This window comes from Primulina eburnea, unplaced genomic scaffold, assembly GCF_022965805.1.
Source record: "Primulina eburnea isolate SZY01 unplaced genomic scaffold, ASM2296580v1 ctg1038_ERROPOS4800000, whole genome shotgun sequence".
Classification (NCBI taxonomy): Eukaryota; Viridiplantae; Streptophyta; class Magnoliopsida; order Lamiales; family Gesneriaceae; genus Primulina; species Primulina eburnea.
Window position 1 is genome coordinate 56,443 of NW_027330581.1, and position 24,955 is coordinate 81,397.

General features: G+C 36.3%; 2 protein-coding genes and 1 non-coding gene across 3 annotated transcripts; all 3 read right to left on the reverse strand.

Annotated features, from left to right (window-relative positions):
• Window positions 1-252: 252 nt before the first annotated feature.
• On the reverse strand, window positions 253-1,350 carry LOC140820406 (uncharacterized). The gene has a single exon (XM_073180693.1). The coding sequence runs from the start codon at window positions 1,348-1,350 to the stop codon at window positions 253-255; it is 1,098 nt and encodes a 365-aa protein (XP_073036794.1).
• A 1,109-nt stretch (window positions 1,351-2,459) lies between these two features.
• LOC140820425 (probable phosphopantothenoylcysteine decarboxylase) lies at window positions 2,460-4,197 on the reverse strand. Its single transcript, XM_073180714.1, has 3 exons — window positions 4,097-4,197; window positions 3,098-3,466; window positions 2,460-2,949 (listed from the first exon to the last, which is right to left on the reverse strand). Exons 2-3 carry the CDS (start codon window positions 3,419-3,421, stop codon window positions 2,638-2,640), a joined length of 636 nt encoding a protein of 211 aa, XP_073036815.1. The 5' UTR covers window positions 3,422-3,466; window positions 4,097-4,197; the 3' UTR covers window positions 2,460-2,637.
• Window positions 4,198-17,543: 13,346 nt separating this feature from the next.
• Window positions 17,544-17,649, reverse strand: LOC140820440 (small nucleolar RNA R71). Its single transcript, XR_012115472.1, has one exon. It is a non-coding gene; the product is annotated as a small nucleolar RNA R71 (small nucleolar RNA).
• Between the last annotated feature and the right edge of the window lie 7,306 nt (window positions 17,650-24,955).

Here is a 24,955-nt window from a genome sequence, read left to right on the forward strand (position 1 = left end):
CGATGGTAGTGTGATTGGGCAGAGTAACCATAGAACCAGTAGCTGGATGGAGTGATTTAAACAAGTGTGCATCGGAACAAATGTGTCTGGATGCTCCGGAATCAACAATCCAAGAAGAAGGAGATGATAAATCAGTAGGAATATATGTAGATAAGCAAATACCTGTAGTGTGAGTATTGCTTGAGTCATTGGTGTGAATATGACCCTTATCATTCGAGGCAAGATGCTGATCAAACATCATTCTTAATTGGTTCAATTGTTCGGTGTTAAAGTCTGGAACAAATTATTATATGGACCACCATTGGTACTTGCTTTACCAGAAGAGTCATGTGGTCCAGATATTTGATATGGACCACCATTGATATTTGTTTTACCAGAAGATTCATGTGGTCCAGAAATTTGATTTGCATTGACCACATTTGGACGATTATTGATGTTTCCTTTAAACTTGTGTCCTGGTGGGTACCCATGGATTTTATAACATGTGTCCACCGTATGACCATTGACATTACACTTAGTGCAGAAGGGTCTTTCTCGATGAAATCTTGCTGGCCCTCGTGCATGAGGTTGCCTCTGTTGTTGATCACTCTTTAGTGCAAATGCCATGTCGCCCGCCGGGTTATGGGATGTGTACGAAGACCCAATGGATCTTTGACGTTCTTCTTGAACTACCAAAGAGAAGACTCGATTTATAGGAGGAAGTGGATCAATGAGTAAAACTTGACTTCGGATTTGAGCAAAGGAGTCATTGAGACCCATGAGGAAAGTCATTACATAATCCATCTGAGAATGGGCATCAATTTTCTTAACCCCTCCACAGTTGCATCTACCACAATTGCATACTGGACGGAAGTTATTTAATTCTTCCCAAAGAGCCTTAAGCTTTGTGAAATAGACGCTTACCGATTGCTGTTCTTGACGCAAGTTTACCAAATCACGCCTCAATTGAAAAATTCTGGGCCCGTTGCTTTGTTGAAATCTTTCTTTGAGATCTTCCCAAATGTCAACAGCTGATTCCGAGAAAAGGACACTTGCAGATATTTCTTTGGATACAGAATTCAGGATCCACGAGATTACAATATTGTTATTTCGAGTCCAGAAATTGATAAGATTTGACTCTGCCTCGGAAGGTTTGACAATCGTTCCGTCAATGAAACCGAGTTTGTTCTTGACTGAAAGCGCAATCTTCATTGCTCTGCTCCATGAAGAGTAATTATCCCCCGTAAGAGATTGTGATACCAACGTGAGGCCTGGATTATCTGAATGATGCAAGAAGTATGGACTCAGAGGGTCATCAATGGCGGACGGAACATTCAGGCGAGGCCACTCGGATGTATTTCCAGAAGCCATAGAATATGCAGCTCAAAAAAAATGGCTGAAGAAATGCCAGAAATTGAAATAAAATCAGGAATCGATTCTTCGATTTCGATCAACGAGAGTTGCGCAGATTGCTCTGATACCATATTACGCGAAATTGTAGAGCATCGCTGATTGAGAATTCATTCTCTTGAATGTAATGTTCATTGATCAAAAATGAATTATTCAGAAAGAGTTTACATATCTGTTTTTAATAACCATTGTGCAGTTGTGCTGTTGATCATTTCTTTTATAACTAACTTTAACTAACTGTCAATGTATTATGTTTGATACTGAGTTCTGACCTATCTCAATTTAGGGTTTAATATCGAGCTAAAACTCAAAATGTAATTTAAGCTTGATTCAAAACATAATCGCAGCAGATTAACGTTTCCTTAAATTCTGTTTGAAATACTTTTGGTATTTGGTGGAGAATTGACTCAATTTTTTATAACCTGAAATGAGAAAAGCTTATTAATCAGAATTAACTCCTCAAAGAGATTGAGAAACCCTCTCTTGATGTTGATTTATAAATTTAATCATTTTTTATTATTGAAGTTAATTGAGTATTCATCTGCAAATATATATATAGACAAATATATAACACACGAGTATGACTTATCCAGGTAAGCTGCACACGCGCCCATAATTGAAAATTTTAAGATATGCAGTAACTTAGTATTGTTTGGTGTGCATGATAAGGCGTGATTGATTATTAATCTTTCACTTATCATGTGTTTGGTGTACATGATTAAGATTGTGATAGGTCCGTTCAGCCCTCCGCACCCGACCCGCACTGTATGCATTATTATCATCTTGTTGGTGATTATATAATCATTTGGGGAGAAGGGATGATGTTTGATTAATTTAATTTTTTCTTTAATATCCTAAAGTTTAAAATAATTATAAATTCAAAAAAATTAATAATATTTAAATATAATTTTTAATTTTACTAATATTATAAATAATTTAATTATTATTGATCAAACCAATGAGTAAATAATTCCTACGGATTTAAGTAATTTAATAATATATTTTGACAAACCAATGAGCTTTCACCGTGTGATCTGATCAACTAGGCATTTAACGAGCTTGAGATACACAATCTTGTATTTTGATTTGTATATGTGAAATACTTTTACCATTAACAGCAAAGCTTCTTTTGTTAATGGTAAAAGCTTCAGTGGATGTCCAGAAGAAGCTTTGTACATGTCAAATACTTTTACATATCTTTGTGTTTGGAAGAAGCTTTTCCATGTATAGAGGCTTTAGGCATTCGCCTCATCGCGGCACCCTACTGCCTCGTGATCTTTTGATATTAGAATTCAGTATACTTCTTACAGTCGACACAATTATGGATGGCCTTTCCATTGTACCGAGTCCGCGATCCACTCCCTCCACGATTTTTCTCACTGGTCGGATAAGGTAAACTCCAAGGTCCTCTATTCCAATCATTTGGTTTTCGGTTAAGGAGCTTTTCCACACCAGAGGATCCATATCTGGTGCCACCACTAGCGGTTTACTGCTGTCCCAGTCCCATGCACGCACGATGCAAGTCAGCAAGTTGTCGCACAAACCACAAGATATCTGCATCTACCAAGTTTTAGACATGTCAAAACATTCCAAATAAACGTTCAAAGCTTGAAAAAAACATGTGTAATTTGTAACATTAGGTTCAGGAAATTTAGTCTCTTAATTAATCATTCTAATCTGCAGAGTTAACAATTAGGTATACATTTACCTTGGCAAGAGTGCTTGCTGACAGAGGAGCAATGACCAGAATATCAGCCCATTTACGAAGCTCAATATGAGTCACTTGGTCACCCAGTTTCGTCCAAGTACAACAATCAGACTGGTACAAATGGACATGAGGGGGAAGTAACTCGACGTTTATAAAACGTGTGGCATTCTCAATGGCTACTGCCTGTACGTCGGCCCACTGAGAAAAGCAGTGGCAAAGATAGGTAAAATCTACTGCAGCTTCAGTTCCACAGGCAGCAAGCAAAATTCGAGGCCTAATTATTTCATGAACTTCCATTGGTTGGGAATGTTCCGGATGCGCCATAACCTGTTCAAGGGCTGATAGGAAAATTTGGATGCACAACAACAACTATCCAAACAATTTAGAAGGTTAAAAAAATTTACCTAGAAACCAGTGCTTTGGAAACTGAAAGAGACTTGCCAAACGAGAAAAACATATCATCTGTATGCTATGGACATAGAGCGCATGAATCCAATAAAGAACTAGAAAAACAGTAGTATATCTCAAGTCTCAACATCCATTTTCTTGTTTCAGGGAACCCCTCCTGATTCAACTACGAGCCTGTCTTTACAGAATATGCTACATATTCTAAGTTTCTCGATCTATTTTGGTGTATCAGATGCTAAACCAAGCAAGTATTAAGGAAAAAGATAAAAATTAAAAAATTCACAGCGGAATAGAGCAAGAAACACAAGGCAACAACTTGTATGAAGAATCTCTTTCGCTCTCCAAGTTTGAAACGAATAGATCATGTACTCTAGCCTAAATATAAATAATAATTAATCTTACAGCTTCATACAATCCAATTCGATTCAAAGAATGATCCACAAAAAAAGCACTAATACTCAACACCGTCCACAAAAGTGTGAACTGATTTCGATCAAGTAAAACATCATCGTAACAAGAAGAACAAACAAAATCTCATCATACGCATTTAACACGAAGATCATGAAAAGGAGAGAATTAGGAGGAACTTACTTCAACAATACCGCGAAAGAGAAAGAGACGCAGAATTTGGAGACGCCGTGCAATTGTGTAACTGAGGGAACGGTTTCTCCCCCGATTTTGATTTCGGCGGGTCGTTCCGCGACTAACACCCAGCTGGCAACTGGACACGTGTTTAGTTAAAAGTTTGATCTTTTTATTTCTTAACGATGATTTTGGAAAATCAATTGACATTTTTATTTTCAATTTTTCATTTTTTCACTTTTTATTTTCAAACACGACTTACTTCCGGTTTTTTCCTACTAATTCATAATCTATAAATTTAAGCGCTTTTCAAACCCCCTGTCATCGTGTATTTCATCGAGATTCAGACTATAAGTGTCTTCCTCTTTTTCAAAAGCTTCTGATGCTCCTTATGGTCCAAACCCCTGACTCAAACTTGGAGCTAATAAAGTAGTATATTCTTGACACGTTTTCTAATGTGAGATAGCTTTCACTTCCTTTTATTCACTATTCACCGTTTATCTTACATCATTTTCAAACCCCCTAAAATATTTTTTGTATGATCTTGAAAATTCTAAACTTAAATATTTGAATGACAATAACAAGTTGCATCCCAAACTAAACCATCTGGCATGTTACTGGCTTGATATCAGACCAACCTATACCGGGTCGGGTCTAGTGGGTCCAGGCCATATCTTTTGTGAGGCGAGAGAGGCTATCGACTAATGGCCCGGCCCTCACAGGGGCAAAAAAAAAAATCATTGATTTCATGTTGTTGAGACATGTACTTAAATAGTATATGCATTGGACATTTAAAAAAATTGGACATTGATCCATTGAAAACATAATTAAATATGATGATTGTGTTCATTGAGGATTTAGTCAAATTATGTGGAGCCCAAACAATAAAGCTACACAGCTCATTAATTAAATTTTTAAAAAATTTATATGCATAAAATGGTAATGTTTGTCCAATATATTTATTATTTTATCTTGTGTCAACTAATATGTTAAACTTTTATATTTTACTTGTCGATTCTTTAGCCTCTTTTCTTGAATTTATGTAGTTGGACCCTTTCAAAAAATAAAAAACAAAAAATTGTGATACTTACCAATTTTAAATATTTTTATTTTCTATTTTCTTGAATAAAATATTATATTTATTATTTAAAACAAATCATATATTTTTACAATTTTGGTTCATTATATTTATCATTTTGTTATTTGATAGTATATATTGATAAATTTCAATTTTAGCAACATATCTTACATTTGAGTGAGTCTCATGTGAGACCGTCTCACGGATCATAATCGGTGAGACGAGTCAACCCTACACATATTCATAATAGAAAGTAATTCTCTTAGCATAAAAAGTAATACTTTATAATGGGTGACCCATATAAGAGATCCGTCTCACAAATATGACTCGTGAGACCGTCTCACACAAGTTTTTGCCCTTACTTTTTTGTCAATTTCAATATTTTTCTAATATAATTGTTCATATAACACTGCATTACGTTTGATCCATATTGATGTTATGGTGCACAAACAAAAAAATTACAAAGAGATAAATATATAAATCGTAAATTATATTTTCTTTATATATATTGTTTGGTTATTTTTAATTTTCAAAATGAGCTTTATGGTTATTTATCACAACAAGATTTTTTTTTAACCTATCGCATCAGGTCCTGTGAATCACAAGTATGGCTCTGATTGGGTCATTACAACCTCCAGAATAGGACCTAAAATTCAAGATTATATTTGATCAGTAATTGGGCCTTTGCTGTGAATATAAAACTTGGGCCTTTGTTAGTTTGTCTTAATATGGCTCAACCCAACAAATAAGAGGTCACAAACTTGGCGGTGAACATTAGCTTCAAGACGAGAATTGAGAATTGTGGATCGGATGGAAATGTATATATATTCGTGAGATTGTCTCACAAGAAACATACTTTTCTTTTAATCTAATTTATCTCATTTGTTATTATTCTAATGCCAACAAAATTAAATCGTAATTTTAAAATATCAAATTTGTTACAAGAATTTAAATCCACATAACAAAATCAATATTTTCGATATTCAGGATCTGAATAAGTATTTATTGTTAGATCAATTTTATTTATATGGGCTTATATGTGAATAATTATGTGTGTGGGTTGTCTATTAAGTTAAGCCCAAAATAAAATGATCAATTAATGTTTCGGGTTATTGGGCTTTAATGTATCTAATGGGTTGTGGGCCTTTAATGTGTAGAGACATAAGTGTAATTTCTGTTTTTATGATGGGTTAAAACGGAAATATCAGAAGATATTATCTATAAATAAGGGTCATGGTCCCCAGATCTCGCGTTATCACTTTCACTATTCTCTCCCCCATTAAGAAAATAGTTCTGAAGAGAAAACTAAAGGATTCTCTCAAGGAAAGAGCGCGTAGATCTGGAAGATCAAGACACGTTCTAAACAATTCAGAATTATGGTTTCAGGTACGCTTCCGCTTAAGTTTTCAGTCAAATTCTTAATGATTTAACGTGATGGATTCTGCGGTTTATGGGTTTTCCCCAACATTTATGTATTGACATGTCAAAAAACTGGAAACATTGCTAGTATTCGGGATGCACGGACAAATAAATAAAGGCAAAAACTTGTGTGAGACGGTCTCACGGGTCGTATTTGTGAGACGAATCTCTTATTTGCGTTACCCAGGAAAATGTATTACTTTTTATGCTAGAAGTATTAATTTTTATTGTGAATATGGGTAGGGTTGACCCGTCTCACAGATTATGATCCGTGAGATGGTCTCAAATGAGACTCACTCATAAGTAAATAGGAATTCTAAGGCATAAAATTAAGAAAATAAGGTATATCATGTTTAATTTTTCAAAATATTACATCCAATATTTGGGAATATTAATTTTAAAATAGACATCTGTTTCTAATTATCTTTTGCGAACTCAACGGATGATTGTTGCCCCTACTCCCAACTTTTGTATGCGTTTTACTTTTCTTTTATTTTGTAGCTTTCTCTTTTTTGTCCCCTTTTGGCAACGGATTCTTCCTTTTTTTTAGAAGGCATCCGAGGTATCCATACCAGAATGTAAAATAATTTCTAAAGATATTATTATAATTTCGAAGAAACTATGTCCCAAATGATCTTTGAAAGATTGCAAGCTTTGGCAACTTTTTCTCTTTTTAATGATTGCCCATTTACTTGTTTCCATGCACTAGGCAAACTTACGATTTGTATTGTTGGCTTATTTTATATGTTTTTGATAAATATCAATTGAAATTTTTGGATTTTTAGAAATTGATTATTCCAACTTATCTCCTTAAACGTGCATGGCTGGATACATAAATGGGATAGTATCTTAAAAGTATATTGAACTCGATCTTTTTTAAAAAATAATGTTCGTCTCGAAAAAAATATGAACATATTCGAGTTCGACTCGAATTCGATAATTTCGAATAAAAATCAAATATTCAAGTTGGCTTGATTTGTTTATTACCAACCCCTCCACTCGGCCCAAGTTCGCCTACTTCGTGTATCAATATAAATATGGGAGAGGTTAGAGCTCGCTGATAAAACTAAGCAATTGACTAGTAAATTAATCTAGCTAGTTATTGTCCTTCGAATGCTGCTTATAAGTACGAATCCTACAGTGATTTAGAAATTTATTTTGTAGTATTCGTGTTTATCTGACGACGTTTTTGTTCAAAGTTTAGGGCTTAATTCATCTTCTTTTACAAAAAAAAAAAAAATTGTCTGTAAGTTTGACTAAAAGGTAGGGAAAACTCGAAAATGGAAAAGAAAGTCAAAACTTAAAGAACGGTAGATTGAAACTACCGAGAAACAAGGAACAATAATAGTGAGAAGAATGAGTCTCATGTGAGATGGGTTAACCCTACCCATATTCACAATAAAAAGTAATACTCTTAACATAAAAAGTAGTACTTTTTCATGGATGATCCAAATAAGAGATCCGTCTCACAAATAAGATCCGTGAGACCGTCTCACACAAGTTTTTGCCTATTGAGAAAGAGGCCAAGGGAATTTTCGAAAATGAAGACGCAGATTCTATGTAGTGTCTGGAACAACATCAGTGCATCGAATATGCAAAGAATTGACTATTGGGATGTATGCTCATAAACAAATGTTTTCATTTTATTTGAGATTTTTTTTTTTGCATGCATGTTGTGGATGCTTTATAAATATCAAAAATCTCAGATTATTATCGTGTGATTTTAAATATTGTATTTATGTGATATACATATGGATAATATTTAAAGTATAATAATTTAAATATATCCATAATCATAAATTAAAGTCGGAATCTTTAATTTAAAATTACTAGTATTGTTCATTACGTTATGTATGAAACAATCTTATCTGGATTGTTAATAATGAAATTATGAGTAGATCTCTTGTGAGACGATCTAACGAATCTTTATTTGTGAGACGGGCCAATCCTACCGATATTCATAATAAAAAGTAATAATCTTAGCATAAAAAATAATAATTTTTCATGGATGATCCAAATAAGATATCTGCATCACAAAATACGACCCGTGATACCGTCTCACACAAATTTTTGCCTGAAATTACTGAAATGAAAGCGCTTTATATAATTTTGTATAGGACTGGAACACAATTAATTTTGAGAATCTAGTAATTTCCGTCTTCATATAGAGAACTCACTATTGATTAACGTGGTCATATATGAGTGTAATTAGTATAAACTCCTATATTTGATATTGTATTTTTTGGTTTATCAAGTAATACACAAATTAGACAGTGTCATTATTCTTGGTATATTGGAAATAAAATAAAATAAATAGCTCGGAATATTAATATATAAGATTAAAAACATTACTTCGTAAAAAAAGTTAGATGAATGGTTCCTTTAGTGTTGATTCGAGACTTGAATACTGAGAGCGCTCAATTTATTATTAGACCATAAATATATTATTTATTAGAGAATCAACGGGATTTAAAGAAAAAGATATAATTAAAGAGGTTAACGGAAATTTTCTAGCTTTAATTTTGAATCGTTTATGGATAAATGATTTATATGTAATGGCTATATCAATGGATTAGCTGCCAGAAAACCGTTGTAATTGGCCGTGTACGTTGTTGAAGTGCGCGCGCTCACGACAACAGTTTTAAACTGTTGTCATAATCGTTGATTAGAGACGGTTTATGAGGTTTCTGACTAAGCCGTCGGTAATTTTAGCGATGGTAGCGACGATTTAAGATATAAAAATCGTCGCTAATTTTAGCGACGGTTTAGATCTGTCGCTAATTTTTTAAATAAAAAAATTACTTTATAATTTAATAAATCTACCAAAAACACTTACAATCTGACTAAGCTAATAATATTCATGATCTTATCTAACACTTAAAAATTTACCAAGAATTGAAGCGAAAAAACTTACCCTAAATCGAAACTAAAATCGTCTAAAAGAGAAATTTATCGTAGATGGGGACGGTGTAGAGGAAAATGGACAGAAAATACGAGTATTTATAGATAATTTGCAACTATTTGTTTATTAAACTGTTACTATTAACGATAGTTAACCAAAACCATCGCTATTAGCGACGATTTTTTATTAAATAGTCGCTATTAGCGACGGTTAAAATATTCTTCAAACGTTAAAACCATTGTCGTTTATCCAAAAACACGCTAATTCATAACGATTTTCTAAAACCATTGTCGTTTGTCTAAAAAAATACGTTAATAGACAACGATTTATTTGACCTTTTTTTGTCTTTTAACGTTTTTTAGGGGCAAAGAAAACGATTTTTAGAAAACTGTTGTCTTTGCTTAAAAAAATATCTAATAACAACGGTTTTCACTAAAACCATTGTTAAAAAGTAAAAGACAACGGTTTTTTGTACAACCGTTGTCTTTTAAGTGTTGTGTATTCAGTATTTTCTTCTAGTGTATTTCTATAATATTTATTAGATAAATATTAAAAGAAGTATTTTTTTTTATTTTTCCAGTAATTCACGTCAATAAACTTCCAAATTGATTGTCATTATTTACATATTCACATATTTACATATAAAAGTATAAAACTCTCTTTTCAATCTCGTCTTTCTCCAATCTTACCCAACTATCTTTTCACATGCCAATGATAAACCTCTAAAAAAAAAAACAAACAAACAAATACACAAAGACTGAAGTAAAAACGAGGAGCGTAAATTTAAACTACTGTGGAAAACAACGACAAAATTTCAACTTTTTTTTCCTTTTATTATGATGAGGTTGGGGATTTTCTCTTTTAACCGGATATCGAGTTTACGTCTCTTTTTATTGAGAGATGTTTATGTTAGTACATCACTTAACTTCAATTTTTTGGTTTTTTTAATCTTCTATTCTTGGAATTAAATTTGTTGATGTTTACGTATATGTCATGGAACCATAATTTGTCATGACCAAATAAAATATTGTTCTTCGATCGTCGGTGGTGGCAATAATCTATGAGACAATGACTTGCCCATTCTCTTACTCTCATTTTTTTTAAATGTATGATATTGTTATAATTGAGTTTCAAATTCCAATTTTTGTTTCAAATTTTGGAAATTGGTATCAGATGTGGGTATCAGATGATCTACAAGTAGGGGTGAGCATTCGGTTAATTCGGTTACCGACCGAACAGAATTAGCCATAACCGAACGGAACCGAACCGAAATATTTAGCCATAACCAAACCGACCGAATTAATTTTCATAACCGATGAAAACCGAATCGAATTAAAATCGGTTAATTCAGTCCGAATTAACCGATTAGTACTTTAAAAAAATTTTGATTTAACTTTAGTTATATATTTAGTTTTTTTTAAACACTATACTTTACACAAATGCATAAAAACATAAAATCACACATAAACAAATATATAAGTTTTATTGGAATACAATTAATATATATTATACCGATTTTAAAATTAAAAATTAAAATATTTATAGAAATTGATAAATAAAAAAAATTATTAAATAATAATATTTATTATATCGGTTAATTCGATTAACCGATTTCAAAATTTTGAAAACCGTAACCGAACCGAATTAACCGATATAACCGAATTTTTTTAATTTGAAAACCGAATCTCCGAAATAACCGAACTGAATTTCGGAATCAGCTCGGTTCGGTCGGTTAATTCGGTTTAACCGAAATCTCGCTCACCCCTAACTACAAGTACTTGACAATTCTATTTTAGTATTACATAATATCTTGTTTTATTAATAAAACTTATTTCTTCTCTGAAATTTAACGAGAAAGAAAATTTGTTTTAATGTAACGCCCCAGATTCGACGACTGTCCTCACTGTATCAAGACAACACCGTACTAAGATAGGTCGGCTCTGATACCAACTGTAACGCCCCAGATTCGACGACTGTCCTCACTGTACCAAGACGAGTTTTTCCAGCATGCTTATGTCCTCAATCACACGCACCTAGAAACTTTCCAGGAGGTCACCTATCCCAAAATTACCCAAGTCAAACACGCTTAACTTTGAAGTTCTTATGTGATGAGCTACCGAAAAGAAGATGCACCTTCTTGATATGAGTAGTACATATCAAATCTTTTAAGCCATCTTCAACTGTACAGTCCATTACATTGAACAGTCTCGGAATCCCTCTCATTCCAGTGTAAGATCGGTTCATTCATGTTCCCTCCACCTAGAAGCCTTCCAGGAGCCTCTCACTGTCCGTGCAACCTCATGGCACCGGCGATCACCTCCACCCTCTTCGACCCCGGGCCTCACATGCCCACCAGCTTCCACTTGGTTCGTCCCCGAACCACACCGTACTAAGAGAGGTCGGCTCTTATACCAACTGTAACGCCCCAGATTCGACGACTGTCCTCACCGTATCAAGACAACACCGTACTAAGAGAGGTCGGCTCTGATACCAACTGTAACGCCCCAGATTCGACGACTGTCCTCACTGTACCAAGACGAGTCTTTCCAGCGTGCTTGTGTCCTCACTCGCACGCACCCTAGGAAACTTCCAGGAGGTCACCCATCCCAGAATTGCTCCAAGTCAAGCACGCTTAACTTTGAAGTTCTTATGTGACGAGCTACTGAAAAGAAGATGCACCTTCTTGATATGAGTAATACCTATCAAATCTTTTAAGCCCTCTTCAACTGCACAGTCTCATACCTGAGCAGTTTCCGAATCCCTCTCCTTCTCATCAGAAACTGCTCAGGTATGAGACTGTGCAGTTGAAGAAGGCTTAAAAGATTTGATATGTACTACTCATATCAAGAAGGTGCATCTTATTTTCAGTAGCTCATCACATAAGAACTCCAAAGTTAAGCGTGCTTGACTTGGGGCAATTTTATGATGGGTGACCCCCTGGGAAGTTTCCTAGGGTGCGTGTGAGTGAGGAGATAAGCACGCTGGAAAGACCTGTCTTGGTACAGTGAGGACAGTCGTCGAATCTAGGGCGTTACAGTTGGTATCAGAACCGACATCTCCCATGTGGTTCGGGACGAACAAGCGGAAGCTGGTGGGCATGTGAGGCCCGGGGCCGAAGAGGGCGGGGGGTGATCGCCGGTTCCGTGAGGTTGCACGGACAATGAGCGGCTCCTGGCAGGATTCTAGGCGGAAGGAACATGGATGAACCGAGCTTACACCGGAGGAAAGGGATTCGGAAACTGTTCAGGTATGAGACTGTGCAGTTGAAGAGGGCTTAAAAAATTCGATATGTACTAATCATATCAAGAAGGTGCATCTTCTTTTCGATAGCTCATCACATAAGAACAACAAAGTTAAGCGTGCTTGACTTGGGGCAATTCTGGGATGGGTGACCCTCTGGGAAATTTCCTAGGGTGCGTGTGAGTGAGGACATAAGCACGCTGGAAAGACTCGTCTTGTTACAGTGAGGACAGTCGTCGAATCTGGGCGTTACATTTAAAATCTTCTGATATAATATTTTCCAATCATTTTTTTACTTATAAAAAATATTATATTGTATATATTATAATACGAAACAAAGACTTTTTAATTTTAAAAAATATTTCTATTATAATAAGACGTCAATTTTAGATTATTTTATGAATTCATTTGTCATTAATGTAAAATAAACTAAAATAATTAATAATATATGCATTTCACTCTTACTAATTTGTATATATGATATCGTACCATGACCATTCACTACTCATAAATAATAAATTTAATTCATAAAAAATAAAAATATTGAAAAATAATTTAATTAAAAAGAAAAAAAAAAGTGATAGGAGCCCACCAAAAGAATCTTAGCTGGATGCAACTAATCCATGCAAAACATTATTTATTCGACTCAATCATTATAATTATTTATGTCAATTCCAATTATCTTCTCTTTTCAAAAATAATTTAGATAAAATTATTAATCATTTTCAGAATCTTTTTGTGTATTGACTTATTTTGTAACGTTCGAAAAATCAACCTACGTAAACCACATGCATGTAAATTATTTGAATTACTTAGTTGTTTTGATTAATTGATTTTAAATGCATGCAAATTAACGTACCGTACTTTTAAACATACTTAAAATTTGCGGAAAATAAAGTTATTTCTTAAATAAGTAATTCTCTTTCAAAATGCCATAAAAATAAAATGATTGAACAAATATTTGAAATGTAAACGAACTTGCAACAAGTACTTGTTTAAAACAACATAAAGTAATTTCATTAAAAATCAGAGTAAACAATTTTATCATGCATAAAACTCTTGAAACTAAAGCGGTCCTCGGGTTAGTCCTCCGCCCTATCCGAGCCATCTCAATGGTCTCCGCCTCTCGTCTCCTCAAACTCGTCCTCACCTGCATCGATCAAGTCTAGTGAGTCTAAAGACTCAACATGTATAAACTGATAATAGCAAGTAATACATAATAAAACCACATGCACTTTAATGTATCCCATACATACCTAAACTCTGGCATACTTACATAAACATAGACATACCATCATTGCATAAACGTGCTTGCATCATATATACTTAAACATGTATAATCATCATCATTTTGCGTAGAGATATTTTTCAAAGCAAGTGATCCATAACATAATGTGCCTGATCAGACTAAACCACAGTACTGGGCTGGCAGGGATGTCCACTACCACATACATAAGATCCTCAGCCATGCTTTACCGGGTGATTGGTCCTGGTCATGCTTTGCCGCTTCCCAATCCTGATCAAAACCCGGTCATGCTTTACCAGGGTGGAGGGGTCTCCCGACACGTTCTCCATCTTCCAAACCCATAACATAATTGGTCACAAGACAATTATCATACCTCAAAATCATAAAACATTTTCTTTTTGCACGTCGAACATACTTGCATAGCGTTGAGAGCTTCATTGGATCTCGTTTGGGCTACTGCTGCACTCACATACTAATACATTATTCCAACAACTTAAAATTTCATAACTTAACCGTACCAATCAAACTCACCACCAAAATAACTAACTTAATCAACATTACCCGAGCAATGGAAGACACGGACCTCGCTTTAACCATAGTTCAACGTTCCCTATTCAAACTTCGTAACATCTAATATAACCCTCACTAAACTTGGACATAAACTTGAAGCTCGAAGGCCCCTGAACCAGCGCCTAGTTGCTGAGGTGTAGCGCTGCAGCGCTTGGTCAAGCGCCTAGGCGCTACCAACTTGCATCGCGGCACTATCCTGCCCGAAGCAGCAGCGCTAACCCTGCATGAACCAAACCCCAAAAATGTCATCTTCTACCCATTCGCTTCCCTATGACTTCTAATGTAACCGAACTCATACCGACTCGAAACAAAACACCGTTTAGCATCTGACCACAACCCATGACATAACTAAACGCAGTAAATTGATTCCCTACAAAGCCTGCAACCAATAAAACTCAAGAAACATGAAGAACATATTTTATAACATCACAATTTAAGCACTCGCACGAGAATGATCATAACTCACTTGTTTCTTGTCCGAAATTTACGAATTTTACTGTCAGATCGAAGTTTTCAAAAAGTACTACGTTCTATATGTTGAAATTTTTTCTAGAAAACCGACCGAAAATTCGCAAGATTCGAAATGACAACAGATTCGGTTTTTGAGATCTAAAAACTTGTTCAAAATTGATTCAACCATTTTTGCTCAAACTTTACATAACATAACCAGATTTTTACACACAATAAGCATCAAAATACTTACTACGACAAGATCGATGCAGAAAATAAAATAATATACATGCCTTTTCGTTAGAACGCACGAAGATAACAAATACTGACGCGGTGGATTACGGGAGATGACCGGAAGACGCTTGCTACACGATTCTTGCTCGAAAAATGAATGTAATCTCCAGAAATTTGCAAGGGGAAGGGGTGGCTGCTGGAAGAAACTTAGAACCCTAATTTTCTAATCTTCAAATGAACGTGTATGTGTGTGTTGTGTTGTGTGTGCCGAGCATGTGTGTGTTGATAGAGGTGGATTTTACTTGTTTTTCATATCGTGTTTTGTTGCATTGTGTTGCATTTATCACGGAGATTTCGTGCATTTTGTGTTGTTTTAGCATAATCTATATCTTTGTGTCGCTCATGTGTTTAGTGGCGAAAATGCAGGAGAATTGTGAAGAAACTGAAAAAAGAGGAAGAAAGTCGAGAGACCTCCGCCCGGGCGCACATTTGCATCCGCTCGGGCGCGTTCAAGCTTGGAGAAAGAATTTTAATCGAGAGACATCCGCCCGGGCGCGCAAAAATCTGAAAAAAGATGCTTGTTGCGAAACACATCCGCCCGGGCGGAAACTCTTGTCCGCCCGGGCGCGATTGTATTTTTGGAAAATATCATGCTTGATTCCATTCCTTAATTTCTGAAGGAGAATGATATGGTAAGGTCTAGGGGACGACTTCAAAGGAATGGAAACTTGATTTTGCAACGGCCACAAGCTTTCGGAGAGCACTTTGCGCTTGGATTGAAGATTTGAAGTTGTCCGAGCATCGTTCTTCGCAGATTTCGTCTCGCCTAGTATTTCTAATCTAGTTTCCTTCATTTTAAACTTTGTTTTGTTTATTTTGATCATGAATTCTAGTAGCTAAACTTTATTATTTGTTGGGATTAAAGGGGATCCTACCCCGAACGTTGATTTGAATTAATTTATATTTCGATTGTGCGTTATTCTTGATTTTACTACTGTTTTACTGTGTTGTTAAAGCGTAGCTAACTTTAACGACGTTTTCATATCACGAGTGAGTTCTAGAGAATAACGAGTGATAGGAACGAGTAGTATAATTCCCGGATCTACAATTTACATAGATATATGAAATTGGATACGTGCCGATAGTCATAGTCCTTAGGGTCGAAAACTAGGGGATTTCATAGATCGAAATGTGATTTGCTCTTGATAAATAATTAAAGATATTTAATTACTTCATTGAGTAGAATTAGTTTGGCATAGCTCGAGAGAGTGTGTTCAATAGATTAGGAAATCCTGTCGGAAGCGTAGATCACGATCGAACGAATTGATAAATTAACGAGGGATAGGTGAATCGAGATTCCCAACAAATCCATTTCTCATTGAATTTTAACTCAACATTTTAGATTAAATTCTCATTCATTACTTGTTGAATCACTTTAATTGCATATTTATTTGAGTATAGTAGGAATAATCACACAACTCAATTTTCGTTGCTAAAAGTTAAATAACTGAAAATAATAATTGTTAAACACAGTCTCTAGTGGAACGATACTCGTACTCTTGTACACTATATTATTACTTGACATCGTGCCCTTGCGATTAATTTTGAGCAGACAAAATCATATTTTTATTGGGGATTTTACTGTGCAAGTTTTGCTCGATCAAGTTTTTGGCGCCGTTGCCGGGGACTGTTAATCTACAATTTTATTTTTTGGTTATTTTCTTTAGCATTATTTTATTCGTCTTGAGCTAACACTCCATATTTTATTACAGATATCCCTTCCAGTGCATGCCAAAGTCACTTGACGTGGAGCTTGAGTTCGATCCTCAAATTGAAATAACTTTCCGCAGGAGAAGACAACAACAGAGGCTTAAAGAACTGATAGAGAGACACGAGCCAGAACGTGAGGAGGAACAGCGTGAAAATAGACAAGTCGAGATGCCGCGTCGCATACCAATGCTGGAGTATGCCCAACCTTCTTTGGAGGGTGCACGTCCTAGCATTGTGAGACCTATCGTGCGGGCAAATCACTTTGAAATCAAGCCAGCCATAATCCAGATGATTCAGAACACAGTCCAATTCGGAGGAACTGCAGTAGATGATCCAAACACGCACATCACGGATTTTCTTGAAATCTGCGATACTTTTAAAATCACTGGAGTTTCTGATGATGCTTTTAGGTTGCGTTTATTTCCTTTCTCCTTACGTGATAAAGCTAAAGTGTGGTTAAATTGTTTACCTGTAGGTTCGATCTCTACATGGGAGGACATGGAGAAAGCATTTCTCATCAAATACTTTCCCCCCTCCAAGACCATGAAGCTGCGGGCAGACATTACAACATTCGCTCAATTCGATCAGGAATCTTTATATGAGGCATGAGAACGCTTCAAGGACCTACTACGAAGATGCCCATATCACGAGTTACCACTTGGGTTAGTCGTTCAAACATTTTATTACGGTTTGCTTACTCCTAACCGTACTATGATAGATGCTGCTGCTTGTGGAAACCTTTTGAGGAAGACTGCGGAAGAAGGGTATGAGTTGTTGGAGGAGATGGCTGCTAGCAGTTATCATCCTCAATCTGACAGGAACAACCAGCGGAGAAGTGCAGTAGTTCACCAGGTAACTGATTTTTCTGCTATTACTACACAACTTGATGCATTAAATAGGAAACTGGATGGCTTGAACGTGGGTGGCACAACTATGCGTCTCCAAGAGATATTCTGTGAAAAGTGTGGAGGAGAACACTATGCGAAGGACTGTCAAGATGACAATCCATTCTATGTGCAAAATGAGGCACCAGTGAATTAAGTGGGAGTCCAAAACAGCCCAAGGCATGACCCTTATTCGAACACATACAATCCTGGGTGGAGCCAACATCCTAACTTCTCATGGGGCGGTCAAAACAGTCAGAATCGACCGCAAGGAGGACAACAATATGGCAAACAACCGATGTACAGATCTGACCGTCCTAGAGAAGAAAAATCCAACCTAGAGCAGATGATGTCCAAGTTTATTTCATCCACTGAAACTAAACTTCAAAATCAGGATGCATCGATAAATGGGCTTGAAAATCAGATTGGTCAGTTAGCGAAGATGATAGCAAGTCGAGAGCCAGGCACCTTGCCAAGTAACACCGAGACCAATCCAAAAGAGCAAGTGAAGGCCATTGAGTTGAAGAGTGGGAAAATTTTGGAGTCAAGAGAGAAAGAAAAATTCAAGTGCCGGATGAACAGACTGCGACATCTAAAGGTAAGTCTTCTAACCCTACACTAGCACCCACTGCACAATCAAAAATTGTTATTCCTCCACCTTTCCCTGCAGCATTGAAAAAAGCGAAACTGCATGCACAATTCGGTAAGTTTCTTGAGGTGTTTAAAAAGTTGCATATCAATATTCCCTTTGCCGATGCTCTAATGCAAATGCCTAGTTATTCTAAATTTTTGAAGGACATTTTAGCTAATAAGAGGAAGTTGGAGGATCATATGACAGTGAACTTAACTGAAAATTGCTCCGCTTTGGTGCAAAACAAAATCCCTCCGAAACTAAAAGACCCAGGGAGTTTCTCTATTCCTTGCATGATTGGCGATGTTGTTTTTCATAAGGCATTATGTGATCTTGGTGCAAGTATTAATCTTATGCCATTGTCTGTGTTTAGGAAACTTGGGTTGGGAGAGCCTAAGCCGACGAGGATGTCCTTGCAACTGGCTGACAGATCTGTCAAATACCCCCGCAGAGTGATTGATGATGTGCTAGTGAAAGTGGACAAATTCATTTTTCCTGCGGATTTCGTGGTTCTCGACATGGAGGAGGATACAAAGATGCCTCTAATTTTGGGGAGACCGTTCCTTGCAACTGGCAAGGCACTGATTGATGTGCAAGAAGGGAAATTGAGATTAAGAGTGGGCGAGGAGGAGATTAGTTTTGTTGTTTTTAATGCACTTAAGCACACACTGCATTCTGATAGCTGTTTTAGAATTGATGCTTTTGACTCTCTTGTGTCTCACTATATGCAGGATGCTTTTAAGGACCCTTTGGAAGCCACTATCACTACTGAGTTGGGAGAAGAGGAATTGGATGATGAAAAAACAGAAATTGTGGCACATCTCAATGCCAACCATCCATGGAGAAAGCCAATGAAGATGCGACTGGAGGACCTAGGAGAACGCAGAGATTTGATCCCTCCAAAGTCGAGCATCGAGGAGCCACCGACGCTTGAACTCAAACCCTTACCTCCGCACTTAAAGTATGTATTCCTAGGTGAGAATAACACGTTGTCTGTCATTATTTCTGCTGCTTTGACAGATGCTATGGAGGACAAATTGTTGCAAGTTCTCAAAGAGCACAAAAAGGCATTCGCTTGGAAGGTGGCAGACATCAAGGGAATCAGTCCATCGATATGCATGCATAAAATCTTGATGGAAGAAAAGTACTCACCTCTCGTGCAACCTCAAAGACGACTAAATCCAAAGATGCAAGAGGTAGTGAAAGCTGAAACTATTAAGCTTCTCGATTCAGGTATTATCTACCCTATTTCCGATAGTGCTTGGGTAAGTCCGGTTCAATGTGTGCCTAAGAAAGGTGGGATTACGGTGATCAACAAAGAAAAGAATGAACTTATTCCCACGAGAACTGTTACGGGGTGGAGAGTGTGTATTGACTATAGGAAGTTGAATGATGCCACCCTTAAGGACCATTTTCCCCTTCCCTTTATTGATCAAATGTTGGAGAGATTAGCGGGGCATGAATTTTATTGCTTTCTAGATGGGTATTCGGGGTATAATCAAATCACAATCGCACCTGAGGACCAAGAGAAAACCACTTTCACTTGTCCTTATGGCACGTTTGCTTTTCGCCGAATGCCTTTTGGTCTTTGTAATGCACCTGCTACATTTCAGCGCTGTATGACTGCTATATTCCATGATATGATTGAAACCTTTCTTGAAATATTCATGGATGATTTTTCTATCTTTGGTGCAACGTTTGATGAGTGCTTGCAGAATTTGAGATCCGTGTTGAGAAGATGCAAGGAGACGAACTTGGTGCTCAATTGGGAAAAGTGCCATTTCATGGTACAAGAGGGGATTGTTTTAGGGCACAAGGTTCCGGAGCAAGGAATTGAGGTGGACAAAGCAAAAATTGAAGTCATAAAGAACCTACCACCACCAGCCTCAGTAAAGGGAGTTAGAAGTTTTTTAGGCCACGCCGGTTTCTATCGGCGGTTCATCAAAGATTTTTCTAAAGTTGCCAAACCTCTATCTTCTCTACTTATGAAAGATATGCCCTTTGATTTTAATTCTAACTGTTTGCAGGCATACGAGGATTTAAAGGACTGCTTGGTGACGGCTCATGTCTTGGTGGCACCGGATTGGGATCTGCCCTTCGAGATCATGTGCGATGCCAGTGATGCTGCGGTTGGTGCTGTCCTTGGCCAAAGACGGAACAAGGTATTCCACACTATATACTATGCAAGTAAGATTCTAGATGAAACACAATTAAATTATGCCACCACTAAAAAAGAGTTACTTGCAGTAGTGTTTGCACTTGATAAATTTCATGCATATCTTGTTTTGTCAAAAGTCATTATTTACACAGACCACTCTGCACTGAAATATTTGCTTGCTAAAAAAGATGCAAAGCCACGCTTACTTCGGTGGATCTTACTGTTACAAGAGTTTGATTTGGAAATAAAAGATAAGAAAGGTGTTGAGAATGTGGTGGCGGATCATTTATCTAGACTAGAGCTTGTTAGTAATGACTGTGTAGATCAAGCTATTAATGATTGGTTTCCTGACGAGCAACTGTTTGAGATGAAACATTGTCCATGGTATGCAAATTTCGCTAACTTTCTTGTTACAGGCACACCTCCACCAAACCTATCGTTTCACCAACGAAAGAAATTCTTTTCTGACGTGAAATACTATTTTTGGGAGGAACCGTTTTTGTTTAAAATTTGTGCAGATTCCATGATAAGACGGTGTGTTGCGGAGGAAGAGTTTGATCAAATTCTCAATCATTGCCATGACCGTGATGTAGGTGGTCATTTCGGACCAACAAGGACGGCATCCAAGGTACTTGAATGTGGCTTTTATTGGCCAACTCTCTTTAAAGATGCTCATTCTTATGTGCTACATTGTGATAAATGCCAGCGGACAGGTGAACGACGTTTGCTTCAACTAGATCAGTTGGAGGAATTCCGGAATCTATCCTATGATCTAGCACTGTCATACAAAGAAAAGACAAAGAAGGCTCCTGATAGGCGGATCATCGAAAGAGAATTCAAAGAAGGTGAAAACGTCCAGCTCTACAACTCTCGGTTGCGACTATTTCCCGGAAAACTGAAGTCACGATGGTCCGGTCCATTCGTGATTTCGAAAGTATACCCATCGGGAGCGGTAGAGTTGAAAGATGGGAAGGATGGGACATTTACGGTCAATGCCCAGCGCCTTAAGCACTACATGGGTGGCACAATTGCGCCACAACTTGGAATCACCCGATTCCAAGACATGCCGAACTGAGACGGACCGACAGTCAAGCTCTCGACTATAAATTGAGAACTACTTTTCGACTATAAATTGAGAACTACTTTTCTCCCCCTTCTCTTGCATTTGATTTAATTTTTCTTTCGCGTCGATTAGCTTGTTTTCTCTTGCTTTTGTTTTGTTTTATTTTTTTTTTTAAAAAAGAGCAAGTTGGAGATGTAAGGTGAGGGGGAGCCGAATAAAAGAATGAAATCCTATTCCTGGCTAATGTTGGAGATGTAAGGTGTTGTGGAGCCGATTAAAGGAATGAAATCCTATTCCTGGCTAAAAATGAAAAAAAAATTAAATAAATAAATAAACTCATGAATGTGAATCTGAAATGAAAAGTTCTAATATAGTCCTTTCATTGCTGTATTCCAATTCAGAAAAAACAGAAAGATAGTTGCCGATGGATACCAATTGCAGAGGAATATAGGAGAGTAAGATTTACACTAACAGGCTGATTTAATTCTCTTACAATAGTTGGAAATGGATTTCTCTGTCATGTGCGCTGCTAGGACTAACAAAACACACACATGTTCATGCTTTATTTGAAACCATGTCTAGACCTAAGGAAGTGCGAAGATTTTATGTTTGTGTTGATCGACGAGGGAATATGTTGAGTTTCGCTGAGGCTAGTTGATGATTATGAGTTCACTGTCGGGTTACTTTGTGTCACGTTCCAGTTCTGTCTTCTCACCTGGTTTGCTCGAGGGCGAGCAAAAGGTTAGTATTGGGGGGTTGATAGAGGTGGATTTTACTTGTTTTTCATATCGTGTTTTGTTGCATTGTGTTGCATTTATCACTGAGATTTCGTGCATTTTGTGTTGTTTTAGCATAATCTATATCTTTGTGTCGCTCATGTGTTTAGTGGCGAAAATGCAGGAGAATTGTGAAGAAACTGAAAAAAGAGGAAGAAAGTCGAGAGACCTCCGCCCGGGCGCACATTTGCATCCGCTCGGGCGCGTTCAAGCTTGGAGAAAGAATTTTAATCGAGAGACATCCGCTCGGGCGGAAACTTATATCCGCCCGGGCGCGCAAAAATCTGGAAAAAGATGCTTGTTGCGAAACACATCCGCCCGGGCGGAAACTCTTGTCCGCCCGGGCGCGATTGTATTTTTGGAAAATATCATGCTCGATTCCATTCCTTAATTTCTGAAGGAGAATGATATGGTAAGGTCTAGGGGACGACTTCAAAGGAATGGAGACTTGATTTTGCAGCGGCCACAAGCTTTCGGAGAGCACTTTGCGCTTGGATTGAAGATTTGAAGTTGTCCGAGCATCGTTCTTCGCAGATTTCGTCTCGCCTAATATTTCTAATCTAGTTTCCTTCATTTTAAACTTTGTTTTGTTTATTTTGATCATGAATTCTAGTAGCTAAACTTTATTATTTGTTGGGATTAAAGGGGATCCTACCCCGAACATTGATTTGAATTAATTTATAATTCGATTGTGCGTTATTCTTGATTTTACTACTGTTTTACTGTGTTGTTAAAGCGTAGCTAACTTTAACGACGTTTTCATATCACGAGTGAGTTCGAGAGAATAACGAGTGATAGGAACGAGTAGTATAATTCGCGGATCTACAATTTACATAGATATATGAAATTAGATACATGCCGATAATCATAGTCCTTAGGGTCGAAAACTAGGGGATTTCATAGATCGAAATGCGATTTGCTCTTGATAAATAATTAAAGATATTTAATTACTTCATTGAGTAGAATTAGTTTGGCATAGCTCGAGAGAGTGTGTTCAATAGATTAGGAAATCCTGTCGGAAGCGTAGATCACGATCGAACGAATTGATAAATTAACGAGGGGTAGGTGAACCGAGATTCCCAACAAATCCATTTCTCATTGAATTTTAACTCAACATTTTAGATTAAATTCTCATTCATTACTTGTTGAATCACTTTAATTGCATATTTATTTGAGTATAGTAGGAATAATCACACAACTCAATTTTCGTTGCTAAAAGTTAAATAACTGAAAATAATAATTGTTAAACACAGTTTTCAGTGGAACGATACTCATACTCTTGTACACTATATTATTACTTGACATCGTGCACTTGCGATTAATTTTGAGCAGACAAAATCATATTTTTATTAGGGATTTTACTGTGCAAGTTTTGCTCGATCATGTGTAAAAACATGTAAGTGACTAAGTGTGTGTGTGTGTATTGATTAGGGAGATAATTAGGTTAATAAAAATACTTATAAATTAACATGTTAAATAAAATGTTAACCCATAACTAACTTACTAGAATCCCTAGTTTTAAATAAAATGGACAAGTGATAAACTCTCAAGATTTAAAATTCCCCAACTAAACAAATTAGTATTTGAAAAGCTTAAAATCTTAAAATCACCTAGTAAATTAAATTAGGCTTTAAAATGCTTAAAATGTCATAAATCATTTAAAATAGAATTTTTTTTTGACTTGAATTAAAATACCATATTAATCGTAAATCGCCTAACTCGTCACCAGTCTTTTTTTTCCGAGCCAGTATCAAATATTCTCCTGACACATAAAACTAAAGAAAATATTTTAACGTGCATCAAATAAACATGTAATAATTTAAAATAATGTAAATCATAAATCATGCATCGTTAAAAATCATTTAAAAAAATAAATAAGTAATTTAAAAATTTAAAAAATGCATGTGTTTATGTCTAATGATTTTTGGGCTCTACAGATTGCATGATTAAATGATTATATGGCATGACTCCATGAAATTGAAGGATTTTACCGAATATTTGATAATAGGTTGGGGAAAGGAGACCGGGGACGACCAAGACAAGAATTAATATTTTTCACTAAATATTTTCAATGCTTCTTAAATATGAATAAAAATGATTAAATTTTTCTAAAAATGTTAGAGTTCGAATTATTTTATGAGACAAGCTTGATTTTATCCGGGAAGCCGGTTTTAGGCAAATGAGAAGTATTTAAAAGATCAAAAATATTATTTTTGGAAACTAATTTTTTTTTAAGTTTGATGTTTTAATTAAATACGAGTTATTGGGCTCAATTTAACTAAATTGAGTAGGCCCAATTGCTCATATATTTGGAAGCCCATTACCATGCAAATTAAAATCTATAAAATAGAAACCTAGGTCTTTTTAACACAGATAGCAGCCACAAATTTTACACCTTCACACACTAAAATTCGAAAAATACAAGGGAGGAAGAGCTAGGGTTCTTC